The 27000-nt window shown below is 41.1% G+C and overlaps 6 protein-coding genes across 6 annotated transcripts; 2 read left to right on the top strand and 4 right to left on the bottom strand.

Moving 5' to 3' along the window:
• Positions 1–1049: 1049 nt before the first annotated feature.
• Positions 1050–1503, top strand: MELLADRAFT_54974 (uncharacterized protein; the record flags this gene model as incomplete). The annotated part of the gene is made up of 1 exon (XM_007405731.1): positions 1050–1503. One exon carries the CDS (start codon positions 1097–1099, stop codon positions 1334–1336), a length of 240 nt encoding a protein of 79 aa, XP_007405793.1.
• Positions 1504–3886: 2383 nt separating this feature from the next.
• Positions 3887–5902, bottom strand: MELLADRAFT_102756 (uncharacterized protein; the record flags this gene model as incomplete). The annotated part of the gene is made up of 3 exons (XM_007405490.1): positions 3887–3934; positions 3972–4035; positions 4077–5902. The coding sequence occupies 3 exons, from the start codon at positions 5900–5902 to the stop codon at positions 3887–3889; spliced, it is 1938 nt and encodes a 645-aa protein (XP_007405552.1).
• A 1112-nt stretch (positions 5903–7014) lies between these two features.
• Positions 7015–9119, bottom strand: MELLADRAFT_102755 (uncharacterized protein; the record flags this gene model as incomplete). The annotated part of the gene is made up of 3 exons (XM_007405489.1): positions 7015–7050; positions 7307–7378; positions 7437–9119. The coding sequence occupies 3 exons, from the start codon at positions 9117–9119 to the stop codon at positions 7015–7017; spliced, it is 1791 nt and encodes a 596-aa protein (XP_007405551.1).
• A 2569-nt stretch (positions 9120–11688) lies between these two features.
• Positions 11689–16245, top strand: MELLADRAFT_42039 (uncharacterized protein; the record flags this gene model as incomplete). The annotated part of the gene is made up of 20 exons (XM_007405732.1): positions 11689–12730; positions 12828–12841; positions 12931–13015; positions 13113–13134; positions 13227–13287; positions 13359–13420; positions 13524–13537; positions 13614–13726; positions 13806–13840; positions 13899–14026; positions 14091–14388; positions 14454–14482; positions 14559–14587; positions 14656–14770; positions 14845–14942; positions 15015–15033; positions 15111–15162; positions 15233–15324; positions 15409–15457; positions 15535–16245. 20 exons carry the CDS (start codon positions 12516–12518, stop codon positions 15715–15717), a joined length of 1713 nt encoding a protein of 570 aa, XP_007405794.1.
• A 749-nt stretch (positions 16246–16994) lies between these two features.
• Positions 16995–19392, bottom strand: MELLADRAFT_92343 (uncharacterized protein; the record flags this gene model as incomplete). Its single annotated transcript, XM_007405488.1, has 3 exons — positions 16995–19118; positions 19190–19298; positions 19388–19392. 3 exons carry the CDS (start codon positions 19390–19392, stop codon positions 16995–16997), a joined length of 2238 nt encoding a protein of 745 aa, XP_007405550.1.
• A 1617-nt stretch (positions 19393–21009) lies between these two features.
• MELLADRAFT_92342 (uncharacterized protein) lies at positions 21010–26383 on the bottom strand (the record flags this gene model as incomplete). The annotated part of the gene is made up of 7 exons (XM_007405487.1): positions 21010–22134; positions 22224–22676; positions 22809–22937; positions 23210–25610; positions 25694–25791; positions 26027–26050; positions 26195–26383. 7 exons carry the CDS (start codon positions 26381–26383, stop codon positions 21010–21012), a joined length of 4419 nt encoding a protein of 1472 aa, XP_007405549.1.
• Positions 26384–27000: the final 617 nt, after the last annotated feature.

Raw genomic sequence — 27000 nt, 5'->3', positions numbered from 1 at the left:
CGTGAGAAGTGAGCTGTATTTGCTCCAAATTCTCTACATCTGTTTGTTTTTTTTCTCTCTCAACAAACATGTCTTGCAACAAAGAAAGAAGAAAAAGGCAAGGGACCATTACATATGTACCAATTGCAAACTCCTTTCTATCTTTTTGGGAAGTTATCTTTTTGAGTAGTTGAAGATCAATTATTTTGACCGCTTTCTGAGAAATACAGGCTTTGAGCCGGCTCGCCGCTGCTGAAAATTGAAAACAGACCCATTTTTGATTCCCCAGTAGCCCAAGTTCCAGACCAGATTTGGGGAAGCTTGCAATTGGCTCATATGTAATGAATATTTGCCATCATCCTTTTATTTACCTCCGAGACCTGTTTATTTAGGAACAAATCAAAGAATTCAAAGTAGCGTTTTTTGAGCCAATACAGGCTACTTCTCACGCCAGGATTCCAGTTTATGGGGTAAGTCCCTCGCTGGGGCTCGGGCCTTTGGCGAGGGACTTTGTTAAGTTTGCCTTCTCTCACCAAACGGCAACCACTGCATTCCATCAGTCCTCAAACGGACCATCGAACCATGGATGATCTACCAGAGGACGCTATGGCTCACGAGGCCAGGCTGCATGACATTCATAACAGTAATCTACAGCTCATGCAAAAGGCTGAGGATAAGCCGGGCGTACACGAGTTGAAACTTCGCGTTTGGCTTAAGGTGAGAATCACTCTTTTTTATGATTTAGTAGGATGAGTTTGTGTAATTGATGAAGATTAATGATACCGATCTATTGTCTCAATTGTGTCAGCCAGGTGAATCTTTGAACATACCAGTAGTAGCTTTTAATTTTCCTAGGTATGCCTTGATTGAGAGTCGGGTATTAGAGCTTCACGCTTCCGAGACTTTGTCGTCAGACTCATGGGATCTTGGACTACAAGTTCTTCGTTCTGGCTCTTGGGAATGGGTGAGTACTGTATACTTCCAAACTTCAGACTGACAGCTAATAGGTGTCCTGCCATAGTACCTCACAGATTCAACCATACCCTTTACATACGCCCTTGGTACAACCGAGCTGTTGATACGAGCACATGGGGTACCAGTGGAACTCTGTGTTGGTATGGACACGGCCATAAGTACTTTGAAGAGAGGTGGCAAATTGCCTTTACCTCCTTTCCAACCTCCAATTCAACCAGATATGTTACGATCAATAGGGCCAATCAGGAGACGTCCTTCTGTGCGTACTCCAATCAAAACAATCGAAGCAAGTGAAGCAATCAATGCGATCGAACCACCAACTACGGACCGGCCGCGAATTGGTTTCAAATTCCGGATGATCAATACCTCAAAAAATTGTTAACATTTACATATTTTCATTGAGCATCGAAACAGTTTTTCTTCCATTCTACTTCAAGTCTTATCATACTATCAAAATGTAATACAATCGTGATTGCAGTCGCCATTTTGTCAACATTGTTGTTTTTATAGTCTTCATATTTTCAATTGAGTTAGCACACTGCAATGGTTACAACGATTCTTGGCCATTGGTAATAGTCTGGAACATTTGAATAAATCATTTTCAATGAGACATGATAAACTTGATATTCAGAAGCACGCAAACTTCTTATTCATACTTTCCACAACGAGATTCGACATATTGCCTCAGCCTCAAGTGGACTAGATCACCCAATACATCGGCCACCTCATCAGGTCGACGACCCTCCGAGTCTAATCGACCACGATCTGCACCTGCTTCAATCAGCACACAAGCTGCCTCACCATGACCTGATTCAAAGGCGAGATGAAGTGGAGTATGACCAGCACGGTCTACTAGATTTAGTCGAGGTTTAGGTCGAGGATTCTCTGAATCTTCCGTGGTGGTGTCATTTGCGTTGGGTTCAGGGCTTACAAGGAGTCGAATAAATGGAATCGCACCGGAAGATGCGGCACGGTGGCTGTAGGACCAAAGTTGTGGGTTCATCCACACTTCAATACATGACGGGATCCGATGGAAATTGAGCTCACAGTGGCAATTGATTAGCACGGTCACGTGCGTTGATATCGGCTCCATAGCGTATCAGCAATCGACCGATCTGTATCAAGCAGGGTGTTAAATCTTTCGTGTGGACATATAAGAAACTCGGAAATAGATGTGAGATATGTGTAGCATGGACTCAACCTCTAATCGGCCTTTCGAAGCAGCGTAGTGTCTGCACAGGAGGGTTAGATCAGCTAGTCGTCGTCAAATCGAATGTTTACCGGCATAAGGCTTTCATAGAGATGAGGAAGAGAACTCACAGTGCAGTCATGCCTTTCTCGTTCACTGCATTCACATCTGCGCCGCTGTGGATCAGGTCAGAGACGACTTCGGTGATACCCGCGGAAGCTAGCAGTTGGGGTAAGATAGGCAGACAGTGAGAAAATTCCTTGTTGGCTTCATCATCCTTGATTTGTAGATCACTTCAAAGTTCAGAGCCTGTGGGGCAAGGTGATTGGAAAAAAATCATGACATAGTGCATACCGGCGATTATAAGTGCTGTCCAGCCTAGATTGTCTTTTTTCTCAATATCGCATTTTGGTTCTGTTTGATCTAGGAGTACCTGAAATCCCCAAGATATCAATTCCGCAACCTGATGAGCCCAAGAGAATGATAGTACACACTCTAACCACAGACGTACTACCGCTCGAGCAAGCATTGTGAAGTGGTGTTCGACCATCTGCGTCAACCGAATTAATTCGAGAAGGCTCTTCGCTCAAGGCAGCAGCTACAAGTTGATCTTGGCCTAAGTGATTTTTGAAAAGTCTCGAACCCATCAGGATGATTATCCTGAAGTTTTGGAAAATTGAGAACTTGTCCTTCTATTCGCGATCATCACTGACCCTCGTAGGCTGACCGATGGATATCAAACATGACGTCTTCGAGGAAATAATAAGTGGTCTTGATTGACTTTGAACACAACGCCTTATGAAGATCTTTGAGATACGGTTTTGAAGGAAATCAAATGGACTCACAAACCCTCTCACTCGGTTTTCTTGAGCATACGTATGCATGTATGTATGGGTTTAGACTGATGAAAACCCATAACTTAAGTCCACATACTCGGATATCTTTTTGATGCTGTGACTCCATCGGCATCCAAATTGTATTTGACCCTCTTCTCTCGAAAAGCTCAGCAAAAGTAGAAAGAAATACTTGGTTATAGCAGCTCCAAATTCAGAAAATAAAAACCAACATGAAACTGACCACTCTCATATCTCATCAATCACACAAAAATATCGGCAGGACAGCGTAAAGCTTGCAAGATAAGTTACCATGGGATAAGTCTAGCTTCACGTCCCAATCATATCACATCATACATTCATTTCTTCACCACATTTTTTCAAAGATTTTAATTCAATTTGGCTCTCTTCTTGTTTCTAAGTTTTACATCAACAATTGTATTTTGTATCATAAAAATACTGAGAGTAGACAGAAAAAGGAGGGTCTTGGTGTAGGCAGCGGCTCCTATCCTGTTTACTACTTTTACTCTTTATTAACTGTGATGATTGAATTGAAGTACATAAAAATGAAATCCAACCCGGACTTCTGGCTAAAAGACGATTAAAAACACTCGGAGTGAAGGTACTCGTCCAAATTCCTAAAATATGGAGGTGTGTTGGAATATTTGAATGTTCCATTATGACACTTCAAATTTAGTATATAGTTGAAGTCTATAACCATACAAACATTATATATAACGAAAACAATGAGTTAAATTTAAGAAGATCCAAGGTTGAAACTTCCAAAATGCTTTCCAAAAACCCAAGAAGTTTGTCAAGATATTGTCAAAAAAATCGTGGAAATGTCTCCTTCCAAGAATGGGAGCCTGTCATCTAGGTTAGAAGGGAGTGAGTGAGGTCAAAGAGGAAATCAGTATGTTTCTTTATGCTGTCTTCGTTGAGAATTGAGATTGATTCTCTAAAATCGAAAAGATTCAGTAGCAAGAAATACTCACAGAACGAGCAATATGTCCAAATCCATCCTTCATCGACCCAGTGACTTGAATCTTTCCCAAATAGCTTTAGAAAAAGAAATAACCTTGTAAAATGGATAAACAAACCACTGATAAACCCAAATCTTTTTCGTAATCTCGGGTTTATTTAAAAGTTTTGAATAAAATTCAAGTAACTCTACACTTTGTTTCGATAATTTACCATTCGAAATATGATTTCCAGGTGAGATTGAATTCCAAAGTTCAGGTGATTGTTTCAAAGATTTGAATAAATCTGAATTCGATTTAGGTAGTAATTTTCGTAATGCTGATGTGAATTCATACCCATCTGTTGGATTCCATCCATTCAATAACCATTGAATCTTAAAGGTATCTATAACAGGCCTCATTAATTCTTCATCTGTGACGTGAGGATCAAGAAACTTTGTAGAGAATGTCTCTTTTTCTTCTTTTGTAAGGTCCATCGATTCCATTCGTTTAGAAAATAAAGAGTCGCCTTCTGCCGATTGTGTGATTACGTCTAGCTCATCTGCTATGATAGTTGGAAAATTATGTGTTTGGCGTGTCGAAGGTTTAGCGATGATGTAGGAAAATCTTTTGAATATAGGAATCAAATCACTCTTCATTATTTTGATCTCTTCGATTGTTGGTTCAAGAGAATTCTCTCCTAAGCGTAAAACATCACCTATTTGAACTATCAAGAGTTGAAATCGTCGAAATCCACCCAACATATGATAATCGTACCATTTCCATATTCTTAAATTATCGTCTGACCACCAAGGTTCTTTTTTAACATGCTTCAAATTGATATTCAATATCTTTTGTGATACAGTAGACAAAGAAGGTAAGGTAGCTTTTTTATACCATTTCAACATCTTTTTAGCTGATTCAGGTTCATTTTGAAGAAAAGTGTTTAAATGATAAAAGGATTGTTTTGTAATAAATTCAACTTCATCTAATTCAGTATAAAGTCCAAGTAATCCACCTAATTTGATCATCTTTTCTTCATTTAAATCTAATTCTTTCCATTGTTTTACATACTTTTCTAATACCCATCTTGGTTTTCCTTCAACCCATTCTAAGTCTTCTCGTGTCCATGTTTGTCCAATATAATGTTTTAAATATAATTGAAATTTTTCCTTTTCAAAGTCATTCTGATTAGATAATTTAAATTTTTTCAAGTACCATTTTAATTGATCTTCTGTAAACTTATGTGGTTTTGCGCTTTTCGCATCAATTCCGAGATCCAGTAAAGGTTCTAGTTTTGGGTCTTCCTTTGAACCTTTTGAATTCTTTGTTAGTTTTATATCACTTGAATCGCGTATCTTCTTTGGATCTTTTTGAAATCTAGTAGGTGGGAAACTAATTGAAGGAACTCCATCTGAAGAGAGTTTAAGACGATCATGAAGACGTAACATTTGATCCACATCAAGTTTTTTCTCTTTCCATTCTTCTCTATATTTGGATTTCAAGGCAGCAAGTCGCAATTGTTGATCAGTTACGGGTATCGAAACTTCTCCTGATGGGATTTGGGTCTTGAAGACTTCTTTCTCCTTTTTGATAGGTTTGATCGGTTCCTTGTGATCCATTACGTGGCCAACAAGAGGATCAGATTGTCCTTTAGCCTTCAGGGTTCCATGTTCAAAAGCTTCAGGTTCAGGTGATGAAGGGACCAGCTCCTCGTCTTCTTTAATGGATGAGAGCGGTTGCTTTTCAACAAATATTTTACCAGCGGAGTTTCCGTTCAATGGTTTTTCGGTCTGAAGGTTCACATGCCCAAGAAGTGGCTCCACTTCTTCCGAAATTTTTATATCGTGCATACGTCTTTGTAAAGAAGGTGATACGAGTCGATTATATGAGTGATTTGGAAGACCGTTAGTTATCGCTCCATACTGGATGCAGATGCAGACTGAGATTAGTACGGTGAAGCGCATGATGGGCAGTAGCTTTAAATGACAGGCAGCAGTTGGAGGTAAAAAGAGTGTGAGAATTGAGTATAAGAACGCGGATGAGGAACTTCCTCCAGGTAGAGAGCGACGTTGAACCAAGGCAAAGATGATGGGAGTTGAATGTGATGCAAAAAATATGAACAACTCATCCACACACGACACAAAAGAGTCGCCCCTTCAAAACGCCGTGATTTTAAATCACCTTCATTGAGCTAGCAGACCTGGCTCGTGAGATTGAATACAAGTTTCAGAGCGAATTATCCCTCAAAGCCAACGCTTCGGGTTTTAGGCTGGCACACTGAATTTTTTACGTCTTTCCCACTTCCTCCTGAATCCTCTACAAACTGGATTTCGCAAAACACACTTCACTCTCGTAGGAGGATCTCATTGGGATCTCTCATGCGGTCAGGCCTTTGTTGTAAATATCTGCAACCAACTTCATTGGCTCCACCACTCAAAATCTGTATGAAATACATAAGAGTACAAGGATGTGTAGAAACAAAAGTATTCACCAGCCAAGGAAGTGGGGAAGTGCGAAAATCGACACAAGTGCACTCATGAAGCGGTGGAATGCTCATGCCGGGAAGAGAGTTCCTCTTCCAGGACGCGGCCGCGCAAACTTTACTACGTCCCGCACTGCACCGTACTATCCAGCCAACTATCCTTTCAGATTGGAAAAAAAGTCAACAGCCTCCTGAAAGAGTTTCCTGAACTTTGTAACCTCCTCTAAATGATTGTCTCATATCTGTAAGAACTTGTTGTTTTACTGCATAGACACTATACAACCAGATTGTCTCCCCAGCCCCCATGTTTCCTTACATTTCATGTCTTTGATTTTGTTTTGTAATATCTTACTCAGTTTGGGTTCTGTGATGTTTTTGGCTCTTCCTCTGATTCTCAACATCAAGGAATCCTTTTCATATCAATAAGAGCGTGTTCATGTGTTTTTTATTGCTCATCTATGAAGACAAATTCCTTATCTGATGATTCGAGTTGAATAAGAATTTCGTTTCTGACTAAAAGAAAAAGAAAACCCCTAATTCCTATAAATGAATGTGTGTTGGTATATGGAAACGCTGAATGATGATACTTAATATTCAGTATCTGATTGAAGTAATACAAGTCTTATAAATCTTGAGGAAAATGAGTCAAAGATAATAAATTCATTGATTTCAAAGGGTTACCAAAATTATTTTCAAAACCCCAATAAATTTGTGAAGAAACTGCGAAAACATATATTGTGAAAAGCTTTCTTTCCAAAACATGAACTCTGACCATTAGATTGAAATGAAATGAGTAAAATTAAAAAGACAATCAGTATGCATTCTTCGTTTGGAATGAAAACTAATTCTCTTAAGTCAAAAAGATTGAAAGGTAAGAAAAACTCACAAGCAAAATCACAAGCAAGACTATCCTTACTTCAAGTTCACGAAGCCAAAGACTTAACTCTTTTCCAAATAGCTTTTGGAAAGGAAAAAACCTTATGAAACAAATAAACCACCCATTCATAAAACCAAACCTTTTTCATAATCTCAGGTTTATTTAAAAGTTTTGAATAGAATTCAAGTAAATCAAAAGATTGGGTTGAAAGTTTACCATTTTTAATCCAACTTTCAGGTGAGATTGAATTTAAAAGTTTAGATGATTTTTTCAAGTTTTTCAATAAAGAGATATTTGATTTAGCTAACAATTTTCGTAAGTTTGATGTAACTTCATAAGCATCTGTTGGACTCCATCCATGAATTAACCATTGGATTTCAAGGCTATCGATCACAGGTGACATTAATTCTTGATCAGTAACATGAGAGTCAAAGAATTTATTTGAGAATGTCAGTTTTTCTTCGTTTGTAAGACCGATTGATTGCATCCGTTCAGAAAATAAAGATTCCCCAATGATTCGATGTGTGATTGCATCTAGCTCATCTGCTATAATAGTTGGATAACCGTGTGTTTCTCTTGTGGAAGGTTCGACAATCATATAAGGAACTCTTTTAAAAATACCAAGCAAATCACTCTTCATAGTTTTGATTTCTTCAATTGTTGGTTCAAGATTCCTTTCTCCCAAACGTAAAATTTCACCGATTTGAACAATCGAGAGTTGAAATAATTGATCTCCTGAAAACGTTTCACGATCATACCATTGCCATGTATTTGAATTGACTCTTGACCACCAAGGTTCTTTTTCACTATACTTTAAATTAATATTTAAAATCTTTTGTGATAAAGTAGATAAAGAAGGTAAGATCGCTTCCTTATACCAATTTAACATTTCTTTAGATGATTCAGATTTACGTAGAAACCCACGTAAATAAAATGCCGATTCTTTTGAAATCAATTCAACATGATCTAAATCAAAATGAATTCCAAGTAATCCACCCAAATTCATCATTTTAGTTTCATCTAAATTAAGTTTTTTCCATTCTTTTACATATTTTTCTAATATCCATTTTGGTTTTCCTTCTCCTTCAACTGATTTTAATTCATTTGGATTCCAAGTTTGTCCAATATAATGTTTTAAATTTAATTGAAATTCTTCTTTTTCGAAATCGTTATGTTTGGTAACTTTAAAGTGTTTTAAGTACCATTTTAATTGATCTTTTGTAAATTTCTTGGGTTCTCCAGTTTTTGAATCAATTCCATCATCCAGTAAAGGTTCTAGTTTAAAATTTGTCTTTGAATCCTCTATGTCATTTGAATCTTTTATAAGTCTAGTAGGTGGGAAGTTGATTGAAGAAACTCCGTCTGAAGGGAGTTGAAGACGATCATGAAGACGTAACATTTGATTGACATCAAATTTTTTCTTTTCCCATTCTTTTCCATATTGAATTTCCAAGGGTGTAAGTGATGAATCTGGGTCAGTTACTCGGAAAGAATCGTCTTGAGATATTTTTTTGGCCTTGTTCTTTTTGATATCCTTGCCATCGATTACGCGGCCAGCAAGAGGTTCCCATGGTTCTTTAGCCTTGAGAGCAGGTTCAATCTCCTCAATTTCATCAACAGGAAACCGACCGTTCCCTGGGTTTTCACTCCGATGGGTTTCGTACTCAAGAGCTGGCGTCGCTTCTTTGATGGTTTCCAAATCGTGCATACGTCTTTGTAAAGAAGGCGATACAAGTCGATCATAAGAGTGATTTGGAAGACCGTTAATGATCGCTCCATGTTGGACGCAGATGCAGACTAAGACTGGTATGATGGAGCGCATGATGAACAGTAGCTTTAAATGACAGGCAGCAGTTGGAGTTAAAAAAGAGTGAGGATTGCGTCTAAGGACGCGAAGCAAGCAGTCCTTCCCAATGGGTAGCGACGATCAGTCAAGATGAAAATGAGTGGAGGTAGTTGTGGATTTAGACAAACTGGAGACCTCATCCACATACAAAAGGCATCCCTCATATCCTTCCATACGCTTTCATTCTGCTAACAAATCCGTCCAATGAGATTGAACACAAGTTTCAGAGTAAATTATCCCTCAAAGCTTGAGCCATTGCTTCAGGTTTGGGTCTGGTAAACCTTTTTCCTATATCACTTTCCCACTTTCTCCTGAACTCCTTCCGAACTGGACTATGCAAAACACACTTCAAACCAAACTCCTAGGGAAATCTGATTCTCACAAGGATGGATATACCTTGGTAGCTCCATGGTAAATCTGAGCTCGTACTATGGATCAGAACTATCAGAATCATCTAAAAAAGACTCGAAGATGGAATATATCAGGCCTGCTCATTTTCTCGTCCTATTCGCGCACCCTTTCGTCCATACTTGGTACTTATATACCTTTACGTATCATTGAGAAAATGGTAAGGATAAAATACGACGGCCTGTCGGAGCCGCTGTATGCGATGGTGGATTGCCCACGGTGTGAGCCCATGTGTTACTTCAATTGATAACTTGAATGAAACTTGGATGTAAAATCATTCAGGCACAACATCCCAAGAAACATGGATATTCACCATGTATCCTTGCATCACGCAAGCCATAAGCTTAACAAAGCTCCTAGTAAGCACGTTCGCCGGGGCTTAACTCTTGGAGCTCCACCGCCAAAAAACCCAAGTCTGACCTAAGCCCCTCTTCGAGGGCGCGGCGAACACGCTCGCGAGGGACTTTGTTAAGCTTACGCAAGCCGGAAGTGTTTCGCTTACCTGAAAGGTCCGAGTATTCAATTGGGGTAAATTTGGACATTTGGGCGCCCTCAGGATATAGAGTGCTGAAACCATCAAAGTCTGAATGATAAGAGTTAAGACTGATGTTAAACATGGTCAATCTGATGAACTCTTTGTATGTATCACTACCGCCACAAACCCTTCAGACACGCATACACAAGTACTTAATGGTTTGCAATTGTTTACATCCATGGCTCGGACCGAAGAAATGCTTTATCGAATGGCGATCGTAGTCAGAAAGATGAAGGGTAAAATGTTCACATTTCACACTTCCGGGTATGGTGCATCCATCTCTTTATAACCTCGTACGATCGATCAGACCTCGATCTATCTCGTATTTACGCTCAAGATGCGCGTCACGAAGAGACCCAGATCAAAAAAAATGGACATACGGCCCGGAGCACTTTCGCCGATCAAAGAAACGTGAAACAGATGCAAATAGACTTGTGCGTATCGCCAAGTGAATGTATGCAGATATTTGTGAAGTTTGAAAGTGATGCAGTAAGGAACAGCAACCCGGTTTATGATCCTCAAGATTGATGTTAATTTAATTCTTTTAATCTTTTTCAAATGAAACTCTCCTCGGTATCACCAAGATGACGTTAATCCGGAATCGGAAAGACTCATTAATCTGACACTTGTGCTTAGAGTTGTCTTACCAGTGATTTGGGTAAGCAAATGTTATCTTTAAGAATCCTCATGAGGTTTAAGATTAATTTGTTTAAGATTAGGATATGGCGTTTTTTTGTTGATGAGATCACCGATTGGAAAAATCAAAGATCTACCCTTGCCTAACGTTTGAGGTCCAAAAGAAAGAATGGAGATAGAGACTTCAAAATAAAGGGTGTGAGTTGGATTCTGACTCTCATGAGTTCAGTCTCATGACACTTGAAGACTTACCACTTTTTAAGGATATTTACAGTTCTCAAACCCGTCCGATGAAAGCCTCCACACTTTGATGCGTATTATCTAGGAGGAGGACAGATTTCAGTTTGAAGTGTACCGCTTCAGATCAGATCTTGACCATCATGACTGATGAGAGAAATGATGACGTCATGTTAATGGTGAGAGTTGTAGGACATATGTACGTGGAGATTCAGACGAGTGGGTCTGGCGATGGTCACAAGTCTGATGAATGATTAGAAATCTTCATTCGCAAACTTTTCTTTCAAACTACAAATCAATCAATCATCAAATCAGACTATATGCCATCAATCTTCATCATTCTGCTGTCTGAGAGAGAAAAAGACAGATTAACGAACGACTCACTCGGAATAGTTGCAGCGGAGTAGATATTTTTGAGCACACTGCACGTTTCAGATATCAGTCATATGTCGATCAACATACTCCAAAGAGATCAGATAACTCGGAGGACTAAACTGATTTGGTCAGCTGAGAAGCGCTGATACGATTCATTCGGGCACTGAAGACCTCGGTTTTCTAGAACCTGCATCTTTCTCTCTGGAGACTTGTGAGTGGGAAGCTGAATTGAGTCTATCGAATCTCATCATTCCAATCACTTAAATCCCATCCTTGTCTCATCGTTGATGGGAAGAAAACTTGTAAAGGAATTTAAGAGTCTTGAATTTGTTAACCTTAAAGTAAGACGAAAGCCACAACCTCAGGCTCACATATATTTATCAAGCAGCTTTCCAACCAATACTTCATCCAATCCATCCAAATCGATCAACATATTGAGCTAAATTATACTATTACACACTTTTTCATCATCGTTGATCTACCTTTACTCATCAATCAATCCAAAGAGTCTCATCGATCTCATCGACGTCATATCAAATCCACCGTATCTACTCCGTTTGGTGATTGTTTCCCATCATCACCCTGTGAACCTGTGACGGCGTCTTTATACTGCTCTTCTGTCTATTTATTCCACATTGGGTAAACACCAAAAGCACTCTATAAAGATCATCCTACTACCTCACATCCTCTTTTCCCTTTTATAGTACTTCTTCATTGATTTTGGTTATCAATCTCTTAGTCTCCATCACCCGCTTTCTTAGATCCCTTATCATTTCCGGAACTTTTTACTCACTGAACTTCTGCCCTTCGGTGGTTTTTACTAATCTTTCGTCCGATAACTTGCTTGTGCTTCCGAAAAAAAAAAAACACTTCATTACATCATAAATTTCAATTGATTCTATTTTGGTGTGACATATTCTCATTGCATCATCACAGTCATCCCTTTACTCATCCTCTTATCTCGTCATCAAGTCGATCATCTTTGCTTAAAATCGTGGTGATACAGATAACATTTCAAAGGAAAGACCATTAAGATTAGATATATAAATCATCAACTTGCGTATCACAATCGACCCACCTCTTCAATCTCGCCTCAATTCTACGGTTCCCACAAATAACAATCTTGCTTGACTCTTTCATATTTTCTTTTTCAACATTGACCAAGCGCGTAAAAAGTAAAGATGAAAAATCCTACTGAACCACAAGATGTTAAAGCTTTTACGGACAACCAAGAAAGAGGTTCAACAACTAATTCAATGCCACTCGAATGGAAGTATGCGAAATATTTCCCTGGTGGTTATAATCGTAAACGTCAATTACCTTTCACTGGTCATACGATGACATGGGCTGTTAATTTGATCGCTGGTATTGCTATCATGTTTTATGGATTTGATCAGTAAGTTTTTGGTCTTTTTTGAAAATTTATTTTCTATGTTTACCATCTTAGGGTACTGATTCCTTTTTTTTCTCCGAATTCTTTGTGAATCAAATAGAGGAGTGATGTCTGGTAAGTTTTTTGTCAATCGTGATTATAAGAATACAAAAAAGGTATTGAACCAAAGGATTTCTTCTTGACCTTCTCTCATTACTTTGCAGGTGTTAACAATACACATGATTATCAACGTCGTATGGGTATTTTCAGTGATCCTCAAACTGAAGGTGATTCAGCAAAGATTGGAGGGTAAGTCATCAAAATCTTTAATATCAAACAAAACCTCAGAGAGGCGCTGGAGAGGATATTGATTCGATAATATTTTTCTCAATGCTTTGTCTTCCAGAATCGTCGCAGTCTACTATGGCGTAAGTTCCAAAACCGTCCTTGTCACCAAACATGCCTTCCAGAGCTATGATTCAATATTAAGCTCATATATGCGCATGTTTGAATCTATCAGGGTACTCTCATTGGTGCTTTGATTGCAGGTGTCCTTGGAGACAAGATAGGTCGTGTCAAAAGTGTGTGACAAATTCATGAATCTGAATTATCGTGTTCATGAGCTCAAGTTTTTTTGTTGGTTACCCTCTAGCAATCATCTTTGCGTGTCTGTGGGCTATTTTTGGTGCATCACTTCAAGCCTCTGCAAGAAATGTACGACCGATTTCGCTATACTCTTAATCTTTGTGTCACCTTCTGTCCTTGGAATACTTATATTATTTTAAAAACCTTTATGCTGCTCTTTACCCTATCTTAGATCACATGGATGTGGTGAGTTTCTTTTCCACCAACATTTTTGACTCGATCGAAAGTATCGTATGGTTTTTTGACATTCATTTTGTTTTAGTCTTTCCCGAGTACTTACAGGAATTGGTACTGGTCAACTCAATGCGCTTGTACCTGTATGGACTTCTGAACTTTCACATCATGAAGGTCGTGGTGCTGCCATGGGTTTCGAATGTAAGGATTACATTCCTGCATTGCATGATCTCAAATCCCACAGTGACTAACCTTTAAATCAACCTGTGACCTCTTCCAGTTCTTTTGAACATTGCTGGATTGGCTTTAGCTTACGTGAGTTCAACCATTGTATCAACACAATATCAAAATCTCACTAACTTTTTCTATCTAGTGGATCGAATTTGGTTTGAGAGGCGCAAGTAGTGAAGGATTACGTTGGAGATTACCATTGGCAATCCAAATCGTATTCTTGGTAGTCCTCTTAATCATGGTTCCGCTCTTCCCAGAGTCTCCCCGATGGTGAGTGATACAGAAACATCTTTCCCTCTTATCATTCAATACTAATCCTCGCTCATGATTCCAGGCTCGCCAAAGTTGGAAAAACAGATGATGCTCGTCACATTCTTACAGTATTACGTTCAAGTAAAGGAGAGACTACAGAAGAACTGAATGACAAAGTTGATTCTGAGTTCCAAGGAATCCTTGAAGCAGTTCAAATCGAACGTCAACATGATAGTACTACTACTTATTGGAGTATGCTTACTAAGAACGATCCATTACATTTACGTCGTCGTACTTGGCTTATCATTTGGCTTCAAATTATGCAAGAACTGGTGGGAATCGGTGTAATTACTGTCTATGCTCCTACTGTCTTTCAACAGGTAATTTTCATTTCCTTGAATTCTTTTTGGAAAGAATTATTGACATCTCTTGTCTCCGTTTTCAGGCTGGTTACAGTGAATACAAGTCGAATTTGTGAGTCAATTATCATAGTCTGATCTTTCTTTTTCGCCCAGCTTATGCAAGACACGTTTTATCCTCATCTACCAAGGCTTTCGGGTATCAATGATTTGTCATACAGTTCAGTCGCCACTTTATGTCTCTTTTCTGATTTCTATAATAAAGCTGATAATGTGATGAATAAACAGTGATGAGTGTTTTAGTCGCCGTTGTCACACTTGATCGCGTTGGTCGTCGAGTCACTCTGTACTGGGGGGCAATTGTAATGGGTATCGCTCTGATCATAGCAGGAGTAGGAGCCAAGTCGGTCACAATTTCGCTTATACACGTTACAAGGATCCTTTTTCTGATATGTCTTGGGCTCTTTATCTTTTTAGGTATTCTGGAGATGGCTCTCTCACCTCTCATGTACGTCAAAGTTGGGGTGCCGTGGTGACAACTGGTGTCTTCGTTTATACGGCCACTTTCGGAGCCAGTTGAGTTTTTCTGTTCTAGCTACCCTAAGGGATTGAAAAGCTTTGACTGATTTGGATCTTTCTTAATCCAGCTTGGTTGACAGTTCCTTGGTTAGTAGGGGTTCAAACATACTTGATACTGTAGCAACCAGCATTCAGATGTATCTAACTTATGTTTTTGTTCTTAGGTTGGTACCCACTGAGATCATGCCATTGTTTGTCAGAGCCAAAGGTGGTTGTGTAAGCAGAACCGTTCGCTTATCTCTTCATGACACAGAACTCAAACTGATCATCTTTTATCTCAATTCAGTGGAGTGTCGTTGGATGGTCGATTGGAAACGCTGTGGTCACGGAGATTGCACCTTTCTTGTTTAACGCTATCACGTATTGGACTTTCATTCTGTAAGCAATCATTTGTTTGCTTTCATGTTGGAAACTTATTCTCTGGGTAAATTTGCTAACTTTTTTTTGATTTTCATTAAACAGCTTCGGAATCTTGAATTTCTTCACCTTGCCTAACATCTACTTCCTCTACGTAAGTTTTTTTTTTCAAAAACTCAATCAAAATCTTACTCAGGAACCTGACCAAAACATTCCCGAAAATATCTATAGCCTGAAACTGCTGGAAGGAGTCTTGAAGACATGGACGTACTATTTGAATCAGATAGCATTTGGATTCACAAAGCACAAGCTCAGGCGCATCGTCGTAATGGTCAAGAATCTTTAACAGGCGGATCTGATGTGATGATTGATCCAACTCATGATAAAGATGAACCGATGACTACTAGAATGTGATCTATTTTTTTGTATTCAATTCACTTCGATTTATCTTGCTTTCTTTTTTTTTCTGTTCCCCTTATCTATAAAAATCCTTATCTATTTGCTTGTTTCATATCCTATTATCTAATCCTTGAATTCCTTTTATTATTTTATTATCTGTCTTTTTCCTCAGAATAAGTAGATGTAGTGTTTTTACAAATGTATCTGTTTTTTTTGGTCTGCTATTGAACTCTTGGATATTTACAGGCAAAGTGACCGTTTTGTTGTATGGATTTTAAAGAATGAAAAATGTCATTTTGGTTTTTTTTGCCTTGTGTGTATCACTAGTCTTAGTGTTCTACTGTTACTCTGATCTATCATCTACATATTTATATTTATCTTGTATATAAAATCTCTTGGTCTCTGTGGCAGATTTTCATCTTTTACTATACTTTTTTTTTACCAGAGATCTTTTTCTAGAGATGGACAATTGTAGTTAGATTAATGTTTTTTTTTGGATATGAAGAGGGGTTGATGCAAGAATTCCAAGATTAGACAGATTTTGGGACTGACATTGATACGAACGCGAGAAGGATTTTGTAAAACAGTTGAGCAACATGGGTAAATGAAATGAGGAGAGACTGCTTCGTTTACCAAACTCCTGGCAATCCATTGTGATGGTCCAGACGCAATCCGAATCTCACCCGACGCATGTCAGTCTCCCTTGTATTGGAAAGTGAGAGCCATAGAAGTTGAACGTTGGAAACTTCACTTCAAGTTCAATTAAATGTGAAATTCTGGACAGACTTTTGATTTGATGCCTAATCTGATTGTACTGCACTTATCAAGATTATGTGGTGTTTGGTTTAGATGTTTCTGCACAACTCACTTTACCAAACATCAACCTTCCAGTTAATCTAACTTGGATTGTGGTTATAATTGAATGCCACAATATAATATAACCTCGAATTCATTAGATTTTGTATTAGATGTAAGACATCATGATTTCCATTTAAGACGTAGCTTTACAAGTAGATAAAATTTCATAGTCATTAGTCTCATGTTGTGATAAAGGATACGGTACAGAGAAAACATGAAATCCATAATGAAGGATGTATTAATCATTAGAAAAGGAAAAGGAAAACCAGATTTTGAGTACACAAGTTGAAAGAAAGAATTGATTCAAGTAACCATGTTCTAACAGGTGAGTGAAAAGATAACCAAAGACAAAAGTTTAAGCCAAAACAAAACAAAACAATAGATTAACTCGAAAAAACAAACTTCATGATCCAGTAAGATTCCAAAACCGGTTTTCAATTCTGAATTCTACGTGGACTAGTTTGAACAATACTATCAATCACATCAAAAGCACGTTCTTGTTCACGTTTGAGTTGTAAGTTTGTTTTTGCAGAAGTTCCAATCACGATTTTCTTCTTAAGTTTCTTAGTAGGTGACCGACCAATAAACCCTCCAGGATGAATTTCAGTATTACGAAGTGGAGAATCAGATGAAACAGATTGGAGGATTTGGTTTGATACAAGTTCTTTTTCGAATTCTCGGGATGGTACTCGATGTTTAATAGCAGATGTTCTTTTTGGAGATGGTGAAATCTGATTGATCATAGATTGTTCAGAGATCGTTTCGCTTCGTTTTTTTCTACGTTGAGATTTAGGAGTCGGAAGGGTTGTGTAGCTTTCTGAATGAACGGGAGTAGATCGAGTGGTGTGCATTTTATGACTTTTCGGAGTCGAAGGTCCATCACTTGAATCGGTTGGAAAGATTAGTTGTGCGATTCCAGTAAGTGAATAGATTTGATCAGAAGAGCCGAGCAATGCGTTCATCACTTTTGATTCTTTGGTCATCTTTTTGGCCTTTTGATGGTGATTTGGAGGACTTGCAGCCGTAAAGAAGAGATTCGGTTGAAGCTCAGGGGAGAGGATTTGAGAATGAGACATAGATAAAGAGTTTCGGATCGCTTCTCGATCCTCGGCACGCTTCGAATCCTGTAGCTGGTTTCTAAGAGGAGTGAGATTAGAGGAGCTAGGGAGAGCTGCAGTGAATGAAGCAGGAGGTCGGGCTTGGTCTGAAAGAGTCCATCCTCTGGTACTTCTTCTTACTGGAGTGTTGTTCACAGAGCTATCAAGGTAATTTGGGTCTTCATCACCACCATGCGCTCGGTATTTCTGTTTGAATGGTGAAGAGGCGACGTCCCAGGCAAGAAGAGGGACTTCTGGTAATGGGATATCTGCGAGAGATAACTCGCTAGGGCGCGTTCGGGATGATTTGGGTTTGGTTGGTGTCTTGAAATCCATCATGACAGTGCGCTCAGTTTCACTTTCGTAATCTTCGTCTTCTTCAAGCTGTCCAATTTCATTCCAGCGACCCTTATTTGAATCGTTCATACCTCTAGCACGGGAAGAACGACTAAAAGCCGAGCGACTGCTGATGCTTTCCTTCAAGCGATCAAGATAACCTCCTTGAGAGAATGGGCCATGGCTCCGTGAGGCGGTTTTGAGCTGCTGTGCGTACTCTTTCGATGTAACAGTGGTTCGACTCTCAGCGAGATATTCGTTGAGCTCTTTGTCCATTTGTTCTGAGTTGGGTCTGAAATCGTCTCCTTCCTGTGTGTTTGTCTTGGGATCGTATGAAACAGGTTCCGAATATGTTGAGGCTGAATATACTGAAGGAGTGAGTAACCCGTCGTCCAACTGTTGACGCGAATTACTTGCACGCGATCTGTTAGACTTGGCTCGATAATGGCCAGTTCCTAGTCCTGGTATGACATTAGAACGTGAAGCCTTTGATCGTCGAGTTCCCCAGAGCCATCCGCGTTCGTTACCGATGTGTTCCACTGGATTAGTCGTGGACGGGTTTCGAGATGCAAGATAAGATTGAATTTGACTTCGACGAGGAATCGATCGTGCAAAAGGGTCAGAAGGAGTTTGAGGATGTAATTCATGATTTAAAATTTCTTCTTTTTCTTCATCAACTTGATACCTTTCCTGCCATCCTACTTCTAACATTTCATCAGATTCCTCATATCGAGTTGAAAAATCTCCAAACATTGGTGAATGTCTTAAGCGACGATTATCTCTCCATCTTCTAAATGGATTTCGGCACATATATCCAGCAAAGAAGGTCACACCAAGAAACAAAAAAAGGAAGATAAAGACACCAAGGATCAGAGGGCTAGAGTTTCGAGGGGTCTCTGGTTGTGCTATTGAACTTGTTCGAGCTGAGGGTGTGATAGAGGCCAGAGTTGAGGTGGAAGTAGCGATGCTAGTGAGTTGCCCATTGTTCTTCATGATATCAGATGCAGATGTGGAAGAATCGGAGTGAGACAAGAAAGCTGATGACGGAATCAGAAGAACGGGAGTAAGCGTAGCCGCCGGGGTGGCCACAGTGATGGTGGTGGATTGGACAGCTGTTGATGAAGGCTGCGTATGAGAATAAAATCAATCGCGACTCTTTACGTGAAGAAAGATTAGACCGTGCTGATGGAACTTACAAGTGAAGCGGTAGGTGTGGGAGGATGGTATAATCCATCATCATATGAGGCTGTTACTGTGGTAGCTGCCATCGTCGCCTTCCAATAGTTGTTGACGGATAAAGGATAACTCGAATGAAATCGTCAATGTGGTGAAGAGAGTGATTTTTTGATAAAAGAATATATTTTTGCTATTCAAAATCAAAAGTGGACGCTCACCACATCAACGTATTTGGAGTGTTGGATGTAGGAAGTAGGCATCACGCTTGGTTACGAACATTCGTCAACCTCGGTGGCGCGCCAGTCTTTTTCGCAATAGTCAGACGGTATCAGAATGAAAGTAGTCCTGATTACACTGGAAAAGTGCAAGAAGTGTTAGAGCACTCAGCGATTGAGTGATGGATGCCAAATGGCTAGCTATCCGCACAGCTCTGGAGGTGATTTTGAATTTGATCGGCCACTCCATGCGCCTCGTCTTTTCGAAACCGTTTGACCATTGGATGTGACAGACCATCTACAATTCGAAAAGCGACGAGACCAAATACTACATTTCCATGTCAGGGGTGCTGAACATCTACTCTTGCGATGACCAGGGTAAGCACTCGCGCCACTCAGCGCCTTTAGCGGAGCTACTTCGCGACGTTCGCCATCAAGGATCGAAGTTTCCAAGAGTGCAACACCCTCTGAGATTCGGGCGATTTGATCGCGTTTGAGAATTCAGTCAGATCGAGTCCTTGAATCTGAATCAATTGAAAATAAGACCCTTTCGCTGAATATCTTGATGAGGAGCGATTGACAGTTAGTACCATAGCTTGGAAGAAGATGGCTGGGAATCGGATTGGACTCTTGCTTCGTCAAAGAAAGCTCAAGAGTAGTAGAGTGCAACCGGAGTGAATGTCGGAACCGACTCGGCTTGGTTCCTCTCCTGCGGCTGCCCCGCGGCCACCTGCCTTGAGAGCGGGGCATTCACATCTCTTTCTCACCTCGCAGCAAAATCAGCTTCTCGCCATGGCATCCTCATCAGACAGACTAGCTTCCCAAACCATCAACTTGTCTCCAGCCCACATACTCCAGGCTGTGGGCGCAGCGCAAAACACCCGATGAGCTTAAAAATCAGGGTGGGTGCGGCTTTCCCATGCATATAATGTGGTTAAACACGTCTTTCAAACAATATTAGTTTGTTTGTCCATACACTTTCTTTGATTCAGGTCATTGTTAACAAAATCAACTCAATGCCAATCCAATTTGTCTCATCTGATCCATCCACTCAGTCAATGGGCCTTGGGATTGTGCATTTCAAACATATCTTTTTAATCCTCAGTCTACAATAACCACCTGCAACAATTTGATGAACTTTGTTCACTCTCTAACCAAGACCATACAGACAACCCAAGTCCCCCCAAAAAACCTTTACTAAGAAAACTCATCTCTAGGGTAATCAATTCTCTTTCTCTATCTTACGCTTCATGAAAACCTATAAGAAGAAAACCATTCTTTAGATTCATCATACATAACAGTTTATTTATTTACTCTAAGCAACTTTAACAACCTAATTCTAGTTCTATCTATAATCTTAGCAAACAAAGACTTTTTCAACATTTTTTTTAGTTTATCATCATTCAATTCTTATTGAGTAAAATAATCATTTCGCAGTCTTGATCATCTACCGGCAAAGAAAAAAAAACGAAAGATTTAACTTGATTTTTCCTCCTCATACATGACAATGTGATTCATTTTTTTGATACAACTTCCTTTTCTGCCAACAAAAAAGAGATAACTTGATAATAAACCAGAAAAGAAACTCATTGTAAGGCATCTTGATTAATTTGATTTGGTTTGCTTCATAAACTTAAACTTTGAGATTGATGATTATCAACTGATGTTGGTGGTATAATTTGTAATTCTGGTTTGACCACTTCATTATCCACTTCTTCTACTTTTTTCTCTTCATTTTTTGGTATTGTTGATTCAACTCTTGATTCTAGTTTGATTGAAGAAGCAAAGATTGGATCCACAAAACTTTCGAACGATGTTGTCGAAGTTTTCACATGATGTTGATCATACCAATCAGCAGCCGTAGGAAGAGCGCTACCGATAGGTGGTAGGGGTTGGGTCGGTTCGATGTTAACTGGTAAGGACGGATTGAATTGTGCAATAAGTGGCAACATTGGTTTTGGTGGGATAGAGAAGACGTTGGGAGTAGGTGTAAGGTGTGTTGAATTGCTTGGGGATCCATTCGGAACAGTTGTAGATTGACGTCGCTGTTGTTGATCGATAAGGTATCGACGTACACGATGCATGACTGAAACTGGTAAGACTCGATGTAGTTGAACATTTGCGCGTAAGATTGGTATAAGTTTATCAAGGTCATCATAATAAGGTTCAAGTCCAGTACAAGCAGGGACAGGACTTGGTTGAACACCGGTCAGTGCTGGGGAGATATGTGGACTGATACTGGGAGATAGTTCTTCCTTGAAAAATATTGGGTTCTGATGAAATCCATTAGTGAGAGCTGGAGCAATATGTCCGTTCATTGGTTTATTATCAAGTGGTTGGGCGATTTGAGAAAGCGAAGGTTGTTGGGAGATATTGGACGCCATGGGAGTAGCAAGGTTCTTATTGGGATGCACTTGGCTCAAAGATCCCTCGCCGCGCTTGTCAGGATCGTTCACAAATAAGGTTATACGCGGCTTCGGACGTATAGCTTGAGTGACATCGTTCGCACCCCCTTCAACACCATCCGCCTTCAGCTTTTTGTTTCGTGGCCGTTTAGGCTTGCCATTCACATGTGTGCGAAGATGTTTGACCGATCTGGGAATTGGGATTCCAGAACATGCTGAACAGACGAAATCGGCCTTGCTCCAATCTCGCTTCGGTAGACGTCGGATTTGATCTGCATTGTCGTGACATGCTAGATGCTGCCACTTTTCGCACTTGTCGCAGCAAATGACTTCACTACCATCATCCTGAATAAAGATTTTGATGACAATTGAGCAGTGCATACAAACTCGTTAGTTCATGATCATGGTCGTGGCTGATTAGAGAAGTGTCTGACCATGTTCTTCCCCATGACGCCGCATATCTCACAATCCAGTTCCCAACTCTCACTAGCATCCGTCGGTGACACACTATTTTCGGCACCACTTCTAGCTACTTTCACAGCTAAACCCAACACTTTTGCTTCTGCGCGCAATCTCGCTCGCTCTTCACGCTTTTTCTCCGCTTCTCGCTCCATTAACGCCTGAGCCTCCCTGAGAGCAATTCTCTCCTCGCGCTCCCTCAATCGAACCAGCCGGTGATCTTCTTCTTTCTGTGACCGATCTTCGGTAGCCTGCTTTTCTTTGAGTCGCCTTGCTTCGAGTCTTTCGGAGTGCAGGCGGGTCTCCCTCTCCGAAACTGCGATGGCGGCTTCGGCGGCTGAAATTTGTACTACCTCTCGTGTGGCTATTCGATTGGATCGCTTACGTTGTGCCATAGCTTCCTCCAACTTCAAGCGATTTTCGTGCTCCTGTTGATCGTGCGAATCCCGCAAAAACAGATAAGTTTACCGTGTATGGAAATCACAGAAGTTATACATCAGACACCGCATACTACATCGGCGCAACGCGCTTAGAAAACAGTTAGATGAAGCATGGCAAACCTGATGTGCTTTTACCAAGATGGGTAGAACCTCTTCAGTGACAAAGTTGATCAATGCTATCTCATCTGGATGCTGAGTACCCTCGAATTGTCGAGGAAATTGCTGCCATTCGCTCAAACTCGAACAAACCTGAGGATAGGTAACATGGTCAGTTATGGTCAGTGTACCATTTGATCTAACGAGTTGTAAAACATCAAATGAGTGGTCTATGTCCTCGGACTTTCGAAGTGACTATCCAGGTTTTGAACACGACTGTACACATGGCCACTAGCGTCAACCAATATACGTCAAAGCAATTCGGCAATTCTTAAAGATGCTCCTTCGAGCGAGCCTAGTACAGTGGTGCCAAGATGGCTATTGCCAGTGTGTAAAAGAGGTCTACAGGAAAGAAAGAAACCCACCACTTCCCATCCAATCCAGTCGGGATCTAGAGGATGTCCTTTGAGTTGATCGGGATCGTTTTCATCTTCATCTGCCTTGACTTGGACTTCTGTTTCGTGTGATGGGTTAGTGGAGGGGTTCAGCATCGTTGTATCTCCTTCCTTACGTTCTTCTGCGAGCTCCTCTGTGCAATTCACTGTGGGAGTAGAGTTGCCTTCCAGGGACTCGGTTGGGACTGCATCGGGGTCTTTAGAGTGCAGATCAACACTTTCAATAGGCACCGTAGTCACATCGCTAGTCTGATCAATGCTCGGTTTGATATGCGGGTTTTGGATAGTACCATCGTCCATCTTAACATCTGACTCGACTCCAACAGGCTCAGTGGGTAAACTTTCCGATTCTGGAGGCTGGTCTCCATTGGCTGCTGCTGGTGGAGCAAAAGTGCTAGATTCTTCCATTGCTGTATCCAGCTCGAAGCGAACATGAGCAATTGGCATCGGTTCAGTTTCCATCTTCACATCCGAGTCAGCTTGGGCGAGTTCGGGCACTGTGACCTCAGGTTCCTTGAGCTGTTGGCCATTCACTTCAATTGTCTCAGGTACATCCGCAACATCAGTCTTTGTAGAGGCGATGTCGACATGGGCTGCATCATCCGGTCCCACTTTCAACTGTGGATCAGCTTCTGTCATTTCAGTTGATGTAAGCTTCTTTTTGATCGGCGGTTGAGCCTCATCCTCTGAAGTCAAGTCATCCGATAGCTCGCTAGACAGGACTGAGGACGCTGGCGCGCCGGACATAGGTGGGAGTTTGGAGTTAAGAGGCGTGTGAGACTGAGACGCGGATTTGGGTGAACGGGAAGATTGATTTTGGGTTGCAGCCTTAGCTTTGAGTTTTGTATTCTGAGACGCTGTGTTCATCACAACCTCGTCTAGCCAGCCCTCAGGGACATCTTGCCATTCATCATCATCTCCTACCCGTCGTCTAGGTGATGCCCGGGTACCGGTCACAATTCGTTCCAGCGTCTTGAATTTTCCTGTCGGGAGCGCGCCGTTTTTGATGACTATCATGGTCGGTGGGCGTGCAGAAGTAGGTAAGGTACATGGTGAATTGAGATGGGAAGACCGAGCGGAGTCAAGCTCAAGAGGATCTGTCTGCCAATCGTCTGCTCCTGAGCTCTTGCGCAAGCGACTGGATGTGCGTGTTCCAGACAGTCGGGGTCGTTTCGATTTGGGTGTGTTATTGGAGAGACTCGTCCCTTTCCTGGGGTTGGAATCTGTAGTCTGACCTGGGGCGGTCTCAGGACCGGCCATGTCCAGTGATCGTTTGTTGGATCGAGAGTTTGACGCTCTTGTTTGTTTACCTCGAGCTTTGCCCTTGTTGGATGAGAGACGAAGGGTAATCTTTGTTCTGGGTTTAGGTTCTGGTCTTTGTACCCATAGGGTAGCATCTATTCCCTGGCCCGTAAACCAGTAGGAGTAAGAATTTGAGTCCGCACCACAACGTTCCTGTCTCCAATCACCAGAATCAACTGGGTCAGTGGAGGTGCTGCTCAAAGCGTTGATACCAGCGAATCCGGTAGCTTTCCCTTCGATCATTCGACGAAATCGATCCAGGTCATGAGCAGTCTCAAAGTTCCATTCACACAGCTTGAATAATGTTCGAAGTTTGATGAGTGGTGAAAGCTCAGACCAGGGTATGGCGAGATGCATCGGTTCATCATCCTCTCTAGTAGTCAGATGGGATGGCAAAGCGTCAGGGTTGGTGCCAGATGCGACCAATTGGATAGGCTCGTCGATCGTAGATACAGCGTTCGAAGTGGTGCTGATTTCTTTAGGAGCCACTAGACTGCCGTCCTGCTTATCTTGATTACCGAGTGTTTGTGTGACACTTGAAGTCAGCTCGGCTGGTGTGCTATCATTGTGTGAAGAAATTTGCGGCAGCTGATCTGCGGAAACAGTTGGCGCTTGTTCTACCGATTGGGTAACAGGACTTGTGTCTGCGTCCGTCTGGGTTTGAACGGCATCTAGTCTACTTTCTTCTTCCAATTGAATAGGAGCACTGGCCATGGGTTCGGAGGTGATTGTCTTTATGGTTGTTGATCCTACTGCAGTGACCTCGTCCGACTCAATCATAGAAGAACCGACCTCCAGTCTGGTGTTTTTATCACTACTGCCATTTACCGCTTTGCTTGATGTCGGTTGTGTCGGTATTGGTGTCGAGAGACTGTTTTGAGCCTCGACACCCACTGATTGGGAGATGGCGGTAGCAGGAGTATCATATATATACTCAGCAATGTATACATAACCAACGGCTTTTTTCGAATGACGTGGCTTCATTTTCAGCGGTTCCGTGCCAAGCGGATTTCCGATGGGATCTCGTCTTGAGTATTCCTTCCTTAATCTACTTTCCCAATTGTTTGCACTGCGGAGAAAGGCAATGAAAGGGTGAATCAATGGTCAGTTACATTGGCCATCAAGACATATTGTCTGCCATATATTACGAACTTGATACATCGGTCGCCAGTGAGAAGGACTAGAAGTCTGGCGGCCAGACCGGGAACGTAGGAGTCTGGCTGGGTACCATCGAGATCCTCTTCCAGTTTCTGAAAACCCACGTAGAGGCAAATGCAAGAAAAAGTTGGTAAGCAATGTTCGCATGAGGTATGAGTTGTTGAGGGGAAGACTGATTGTATGTAGACACAGTGTAATTCCAGGACAACTGCTAGGCCAAGCTGATGACCCAAACCTGATTTTTGAGGTGGATGTATGCGCCAGTTTTGGGGCGCAAACATATCAATGCAAGGGCACCTTTGTGTCAACTTTTCATCAAAGTCCAACCTGTGAGCCGCAGAAGAGCTCGTCCTTACAGGCTGGACGTGATGGCGGTCTCACGAACCAGAGCGCTCAGGAAGAACGATAACGGCACAGCTAAAATTGCACTAGCGAGGGACCAGGAGATGGAAAAAAAATTGCGCACGTCGAATGATCCTCATGTAGGCGACTCACTCTTAAGCTGAATTCCGGAAAGCCAATAGCTGGACCATAGATCGAGACAAAGTAAGAGACTGAGAGTAGTTCAAAGCTACGCCTCAGCGTCCGTAAGGGCCGTGGTAAAGATTCGGTGGGATGGGTGATCGAGTTGATATCGACAAGGGGCGCGGGAAGTTGAAGTTGTGAAGTCGAAGCATCAGACATGACGTCGGGCGTAACTTTTGACTGCTTCGAGATTTGTGAAGCTATTGGTCTAAATTCAACGCGCTGAGGTCGATGATGAGATGCCCCACAACCTAACAAACGGGAAACAGTATGGGCGATTTAAAAACTCGTTCTTCAACGAGCAGTGAGGGTTTCCAGTTTTCAAGAAGATTGAATTGAATATCAGTGAGGCGATTCGATTTTGAAAATTCAACACGTGAGGCCTCAGAATCCAAGAAACTTGGGCGCGATTGCAAGGGTCCGACCAAGCCCAAACGTTTCAGGCCTGGATGAGTGAGTGCAAGAGGTTGCCAAAGGATCAACTATCGACCAAAAGAACAATTTGAGAGGTGTACTTCAGTGTTTGGTTAAGTTTGATATGAAAGTTGGAATAGAAAGATTTCAGCTGAGGAGGATTCGGAGTTAACGACAAGTAAGTTGAGATCGAGTGACAATGAAATTCAGAGAAAAAATTAAAAAAAAATTACATTCGAACAATACAGGTTTAAAAGAAAAACTACATTGCAAAATACATCACTTTCATACAACATCACATCAACTTACAAAACATTCAAGACCCAAGACCCAAGATAGCAAGCGGTGTATCACAACCTCAA

The sequence above is a fragment of the Melampsora larici-populina genome, assembly GCF_000204055.1.
Source record: "Melampsora larici-populina 98AG31 unplaced genomic scaffold MELLAscaffold_4, whole genome shotgun sequence".
Taxonomy (NCBI): domain Eukaryota; kingdom Fungi; phylum Basidiomycota; class Pucciniomycetes; order Pucciniales; family Melampsoraceae; genus Melampsora; species Melampsora laricis-populina.
Note: the sequence above shows the minus strand (reverse complement) of the source record. Positions and strands in the feature narration are given on the sequence as shown.